Raw genomic sequence first — 7,729 nt, 5'->3', positions numbered from 1 at the left:
AGGTGGGGGGCATGAACAAAACCCAAAAAGAAAGAAGGAAAGGCACTAAGAGAAGAGTGGAGCGGTGGAGTGGACGACGTGGACCACATCATCAGAAAATGCAAAGAAGCTCCAGGAAAAAGGAAGTATGAAGATGATAGAGTATGGAATGAAGCATTAAGAAGCCCTGATCCTTGGGTGCAAAAGGAACTGACCCAACTGGCAGCTGCAGCATCATCTAAACTTAACTATTATTCTGGTTCTAAATTAACCCCCTACTCCTCTTCCGGTGGCCTGCGTGACGCGCCAGAGGAGAGATAGGTAGTTTGTCGGTTGAAATAATACATTTATACTGAACACAACTGAACAATAATTTGCGATTTAATCAATGCTCGCAACTCCGCCATGTGATGCAGGTCACGTAAAACCATTTTTTACGCATCACTTCCTTTTCACCTCCTTATTTAGTACATTACAGGGCACCCTAAAAGGCCTACTTGGTAAGAAAGGTCCCTGGGGAAAGAGTCTATACTCGATCTATAATGCTTTTAAAGCTTCCATGATTTATAACGCAAAAACTGTCGTTCAAATAATAAACGTTATGAACGGTAACACGCAATGTATACGGTGCAGTGTATTTTTCTTCATTTATTAATTTTCCAAATAAATCGTTCTTCAACCTAGCGCATCATTCAGTAAACTGCATGGTATTAGCTTCCTTCTTATGATATTGAGCAGACTAGTCGTCGGCTATTTTAGAAGCCTTGATTATGAAATCCCTGTAACACAACTGGTCTGCGCTCGGAGCGTGAACTCTCTTTGCCAGCTGCGTGACGTCCGCGGCAAGCTGAAGCTTTTCTTCTTCGGACACAAAATTCATGATGGGAACAACCGCAACGTGTATTCCTGGCAGGAAGAGAGTGAAACGAAATATTCGCGTAAGCAACACAAGCAAGATAATCGCGTGCAATGTCACTTAGCATAAAATAACAAAAAATCGCTGGCATGCATGGTAAAACAGAAAGAGGAACGTCACTGTCGCCGCAATAATTATGGAATTAAGAAATCAAGCTTCATGGTGAAGACTAAGTGGCCTCTAAATGATGAAAAAAAAAAAGTGAACTTGTGATACCAATTGCAATGATCAAAGCAACGTGGTTGAAGTTCATGCTTTTTATGCGCGAATAACGTCGCAAAGTTTGATAAGCAATAAGCGCTAGAAATACCACTCTTAGCTGAGGAATATTCCACAGCGCCCTACAAATAAGGCTATAACAGCTACGAACATTCGTGCGTTTTTGCAGCGTATTTGCAAATTCAGAAGTCCTAACCTATCCTTTCTCCATGCAGAGCTGCACAACGCTTTTGACCTGCCTATAATAATATATTGGTGTTCTGATACATAACAATACACCCATTGGTTTATAGGCATGCTCTCTGTGGGCGGGTGCAGCCACATGCATTGAAGCCAAACAGACGTGAGCACACAGTAACCAAACAGCCACAGATCTCTTTCCCTCTGAAATCTGAATGGTTTAAGATATGTTTGAAGGCACTAGACAGGCTTACAGTATTGCAGCTGCGTTGCTCGCTGTCGTGAAGTGACAATATTTAATCTTCTTTACAAGGTTGGCAAGGCCCTTGGGTAAAGAGAGTTACTAAGCCTACTCCTTAAATGCCACGGCAATTGGTGTTATATAACGCTGCATTCAGTGAGCATTGAAATGTCATTCTGCGTCCTGTGGGCATTCTTAACGGTCGTAGGAAGGCAAATGGAGTTACACCGCTCTTTGTTGAGGATAAATTAAAGTCTTGCGTCGAGCGGTAACGGCGTTCTAATAACCACCATGTTATTTTCATAGACGCGGGGCTTTAGTTAGGTGAAAAGACATGTTTTCAAATGCCCATGGGGCGGGCCGCATGCCATTTTGCAAAGGTTACTACTATAATGCCAACGTTTCATTGATTTGCCTTTTCGGTTCTCTAATTCACGACAGTACTTTGCGATCTTAACAGTTGGGAAACTCCTCTTCAAAAAAGTGAATAGCTGTAGTGTGCATTTTTTGTATGCTTTTAGATTTCGACGCCATCTAGAAGCAGGTAATAAAAGCTGTCTGCTATTTGCATCAATGCATTTTTAAAATCTGCTCTTTTCTTTTTCTCTCTTTCTATTATCTCTAAGGCTGTAGCATCTAATAACTTTTGCAGCTGCATCTCTACAGTTAAGTTTAATTGCTAGGTTGTCATGCATTTAGAATCAATCTGAAAATCGCAACCTGGACAGTTATTCATCCCGAACGCCGCCACTAACTGTGAACATCAGCATTTTTGCCTATGAGAACCACCCTTTTCTATATACGTAGGCCCTATAGGAAGTTTCGCAATAGATAAGAATGAAGAGTTCTGCTCCTGGCCGAACGATAAGTTCGCTTCATTTTTCAACATGTATGTAACGAGCTGTCGAATAGTAGCGGGAGAAAGCAATTCCTAGTTCAATTCAAAATTTTTTTCTCAATTTATAACGCTAAAAATGCCTCAATTTATAACCGGCTCAACGTCAGCAATACAACAAAAAATAAAGTTAGGCTGATTTGCTATGAACGAAATTAGTGAAGTGGTCAGCGCTATCTTTACCCCCTCATCATGAAACCGCTCACTGTCATAATCGCATATTCACAAAAGAGCTGTCTGCGCATGGAACACATTTTCACACAAGGCAGTTTTGAATTTGACTGACTCTGCAAAATGGCCGACAGGGGTTCTGCAATGGCAAGAGTAAGTTTTTGTTTATATCAAAAGGGGAGCATATTCGCCCCATATAAGCAGCATTCTTCTTAGGTTCTTAGGTTAGTAAAGCAGTGACCTATATATAGCAATTTATTTCTTCGACACCTAAAGCATCTGAGAAAGAAAATAGCTCACCAATCTTATCCTTTAAAGTTCCGCTGTCGAAGGCTGTGGCGCGAGAAAGCTCCAACGTGCTCGGCACGAGACCCGCGCCGGAGAGCCACGTAGACATAGTGCCGATCATCTCAGCGTCAGTCATCCCTTCCGTCTGAGGAATGAATTTTTTCAGTAGCTGAAATGACGCAAGACATCAATTGAAGCCTTTGGTGGAAAGGTAGACAATGGCTACTCGACGTTTGCTAAGAAGGATAGAGAGTAGCCTAAAATTAGTCGCTAAATTAATGTCACAGAATGCACACACAATAACTCTCCTGCGCGATGGAGAGAAAATGTATCGCTCATTCCTGCCTGGACTTAACTCGCACATTCCTGCCTGGACGTACCCTCCACCGCCTGTAATCGCAATGCATCATTTCCTTCTGTCGCGAGCCACTTCGTAATGTTTTTCTGCTATCTACTCACATTTTGTCCTGTGCTTAGCCTCCATTACCGAATTTTCAGCGTTGTCCGACACCCTGTAAACTATCCTTCCTTCTAGATCTCTCATTTATTCCTTCCCTTTCCCCTTCCGCGCATGAATTAGGCCTGAAGCTAGACGTACGTTGGACGCGAATGGTGGAGAACTTATCTGGCAGCATGTGTAGAGTTTCTAAACAAACTCGTTTTTATCTCTTCTGGATTAAAGACATCGCTCTGCAAATATTTTTGCGGTAAGCTCCGGTGTTCCCATTGCCGTTGTCATCGTGAACAAAAAATCAAGAGCATGAGAAGCTGTTTACGAAAGTAGTCGCTTCCCGTATCGCAAAACTGCCTGATATAAAATATTCGCTGAACCGTCACCGAAACGCCGCTTGAAGTATTCTGCTATTAATAATTATGCGAGAACATGCCCAGCTTGTCGGATGCATTTGCGGCGTGTGTCCCACTTTGGCCGATTACAAAAATCATGTCACATGATCACGTCATGGCATCACCCGTGAGCGTGGCCTCTTGGCGCTCCCAGGTTGGAAAACGCATGGACGCCCAGATTGCTTCATCGTAGCATGTGGCGGGGTGCCTCAGCTACAGCTGTCCCCAGTGAATGTGTGCAACAGCTGTGCATTAACGAGGTGTTTGATTGCTTCTGTGAATGGCGCTATCAATTCGCTATCTATGGCAGCCTTAACTGACCGTACTAAGCGCAGGGCGAACCTTAAAGTTATGATTTAATGCATATCAAAGGGCTACACCATTCACATGAAGGCATTTATGACAGTACCTGGCAATGCTGGAAGGTCGCCTTGTAATTTCACGTCGTGCCGAAGAAACTGCTAGTGCTTTAAGACTTCATCGTAAGAAGCCAAGCTATAACAGCGCATTTTTACATGTATCTAATGTCGACGCGCTGAAATGGGATTGAAAGGGCAATCACATCCCCGACAGATTCCATTTCATGATACAATGTTCACGTCAATATCTTTGAGATGGCCAAATATTTGTACATTCAGTGGTTGACTGTGGCACCGGTAGTGCTCTTGTAAATAAAACTAGAGGTAAACGCTTGTCGTTTCGTGGCTTTCTCTTTCTGCAATTATATTCAGTACCACCAGCGAAGCACTTGTCGAAGAAGTTCCAAGAGGAAGTTCTCCCTCCCTTTATTTTTTGGTCACATATGTAACGGCATGAAATCTACTTCAGCAACGTTAAAATTTGGGCTTGTTGGTTCATACTTCGGAGCAAAAGCGCAAAAAAGACATGAGACTTATAACAAGTAGACACACACAGCGCTGTGTGTGTATACTCGTTCTAAGTCCCTTTTCTTTTTGCGCTTTTGCTCCGATGCATGAAATCGAATGCTACTCGCGGAAGTACCAAGACTTTTCGTAAATTTCCCAACTGTCGGTTACTTGATGAAATAAACTGTGACGCAACAAGGACACAAACAAGAAAGAGACACCACGTGCAGACGGGCGGTGCGCATGTGGTGTCTGTTTCTTGTTTGTGTCCTTAATGCGGCGCCATTCTCTCTTTCTTGTTTGTGTCCTTGTGGCGCCGCCATTCATTTTATTATGCACCAACTCACCCCTCAGGCTGTCGTTAGTAACTTTTGGCGCTCCCAGAGAAAGCCTAAATAATTCAAGCTAAGCACAAAGCAGGACCGAATTCTGGATCTCCACGGCATTTCTTAGCTCCTCACACGACAATTTGTGCGAACTATCAGCCGTCAGCAACAACCATCAAGTTACACAGTGACCATATTTGCTTTAGCTTGGAGGAGGAGGATAGGTTGCGGTATGACGAAATAATATGGCGCAGAAAGCACTCAAAACCTCACGACGATATTTTCCTCATGCCGCATATGAATAGAATTGCTTAAATTATTGCCATATGACCCTACTTTCATTGTTTTAATTGGAACATAAACAGTCTACAGCGTAAGCAGAAGTCATAGACGGGAGTGACTAATTTCGATCGCTTTCTCTACCGTACTAACAGCCACTCGATCCGCATTACAGGCAAGTGCAGATTTCATCAGGCATGTGCTCGATGCCCCTACATCGCAAAAACAATTACTGTGTTAGCTTAGCCTCACAGATGTAACCGAATTATCACGCTAAATGAGACCTACCTCGGAATACTTGGACCACCGGTTCATTTCGGCTAATTGCCTCCAGACGGGAGTCGCTTGATGGGCGGCGCAGCTGGCAATCAAGCACTCTCCTGACCTCTTCAGTAGTCTCGCAATGTTCTTCAAACCCTTTGCCTGATCAGCCAACCAGTGAAGGCACAAAAAACAGTAAACTCTGTCAAACTGGCCGAATTCGGAAATGAATGGTTCGACGTCTCCCTCTATGTCAAGTTCTTGAAAACTGAGGCGGGGGTGAGCGGAGGGCCTTCGAGCGCAATCGATCATCTCTGGAGAACAGTCGACGCCAACTAACTTGTGGCAGGGCTGGCACCGAGGCAGGAGCCCGTCGCGTGTGAAACTGCCCGTGCCGCAGCCGACATCCAAGTACTGTTGATTTGCGTTCTGTGGTACCTTGAAGGTAGGCTGCAATACATCCAACAACCTTTTGTTGTTTGAAGCTTGGAGGCTGTCATTGCTTGCGTAGAGTTCAGGATGTATCCGCAGTGGGGATGACACGGTGCTCTTTGTCAGGGACCTTGTGCTAAGCGCCAAATCTGTGGCGTGATGATATATCTTTGCGCGTTGCAAGCGCAACATGGCAGCGCTGCTTTTTTTTTATTGGTGAACAATTTGTCGGCGCTTCTGGCAATAAGCAGGTGTGGATAATCACTGTTCAGATTTTCTCTTCCGTAGCTGCTTCTAGTTCTCTGAAAAAAATTACAAGGGTGCATTTCAGTCTTCTTACATGCGTAGATGCGAAAGCGTTTCAATTAGCGTCCCTATAGAGTTCCGTTTTGAGTTAATAATAATAATAATAATAATAATAATAATAATAATAATAATAATAATAATAATAATAATAATAATAATAATAATAATAATAATAATAATAATAATAATAATAATAATAATCTTTTTACAGGAAAGGAAAGGCGCAATATCTCTCAAACATTTAGCGTTTGTTTGCTTATTGCCGTAGTCTTAACTGTCAGTACCACTACCGCTATCTATCTAGTCTGATGGCGGCATATTTCTACCGTTAATGTTGATTTAAATTCCCAATGAGGTAGGTTATTGCAAATTACGAGGTATGTTATGAGTCTTATTACTCATTTCACTATTATTACCATGACTTTATGACTCAAACAAACATTCGGTACACAACTCTGCTATGAATTATCTCATTATTGTTAACGATACTGTGTTAATTGCCCGGTAATCGTGCGTTATTTATGTTCTTACTATTGTTATCTCATGTACACATCTCGCGGTCACACATCCCACCCGCGTACCATATCCATACATTCTGTCCACATATGTTGTTCATATCTTCCACAAACCAAGAAATGCTTTCGCGTTAACAGTTGAGGCCTGAGAGTATAAAAGCTCGAAGCTCGTTAACAAGCAGTCATGCAAGTCATCACTGCTGGATAGACACATTACGTTCTTCTTTTTTAGTGCTCATTACTAACAATGACTTCATAATAGAACGAAAGGACACGAAAGTAAAGCGCACTCTGCGAAAAGCCTATTTAAACAAGAATGTCGAGAAGTGCGTCCAGTAAGTGGAATATGCAAACGTGGGGGAACAGTAAGCGCGCAGGAGCGGTGGAATATATGCCACCTAGGTTGTAATCGTCATGAGAGCAGTTCTTGGGGTTAAGAACATTTATCGAAACGGGCCCCGAGTGTAATGTTCCTGCCAAATTTGCAATCAACCTAATTTCGATTAGAGGATCTAGAACTAGTAGCTGCCTACGCAGGCCGGACAGCTTGGGCCCCGGAAAATGCAAAGTTCCTTCCCGGGCTACTCGATGCAGAGACAGGTATGTTGTTCACCGGCCAATCAGGCGCGTTTTTAAGACTTCTCTAAAGTGAGGCTTTATCCATATCACATGGTCACTTACGACTAGTCCAGGAAGAGGGTGGTAGCTTAGGACTGTATCCTATTAAGGAGTTTTTGGATATGAGAGGAACAAGTGAGGAAATTCGTAATTAAGCAAGCAACAACTACATTTACGCAAACGAGGAACAGCAGGTGGAGCAGCGGACGGAAAATACAGCGCGTTGCAAAATTACATGCACGCCGTACATTGCTTCTCCCAGCTAAACCGATTAATGCTTGAAACTCAAATTTCGCAGAGAAACGGCATTTAGTCACCAGCATTTTCAATGCCAAATTTGTTTGCAGCACTTTGGCTGATTCCATCAGAAGTCGGATGTGTCTATCGTATG

General features: G+C 43.0%; 1 protein-coding gene across 1 annotated transcript; it reads right to left on the bottom strand.

Annotated features, from left to right (window-relative positions):
• Positions 1 to 718: 718 nt before the first annotated feature.
• LOC146173449 (4-vinylphenol methyltransferase 1-like) lies at positions 719 to 6,091 on the bottom strand. The gene is made up of 3 exons (XM_084585199.1): positions 5,495 to 6,091; positions 2,902 to 3,058; positions 719 to 885 (listed from the first exon to the last, which is right to left on the bottom strand). The coding sequence occupies exons 1-3, from the start codon at positions 6,089 to 6,091 to the stop codon at positions 719 to 721; spliced, it is 921 nt and encodes a 306-aa protein (XP_084441325.1).
• Positions 6,092 to 7,729: the final 1,638 nt, after the last annotated feature.

Source organism: Amblyomma maculatum, chromosome 11 (assembly GCF_055883805.1).
Source record: "Amblyomma maculatum isolate TAMU_Amacu chromosome 11, ASM5588380v1, whole genome shotgun sequence".
Taxonomy (NCBI): Eukaryota; Metazoa; Arthropoda; class Arachnida; order Ixodida; family Ixodidae; genus Amblyomma; species Amblyomma maculatum.
Note: the sequence above shows the minus strand (reverse complement) of the source record. Positions and strands in the feature narration are given on the sequence as shown.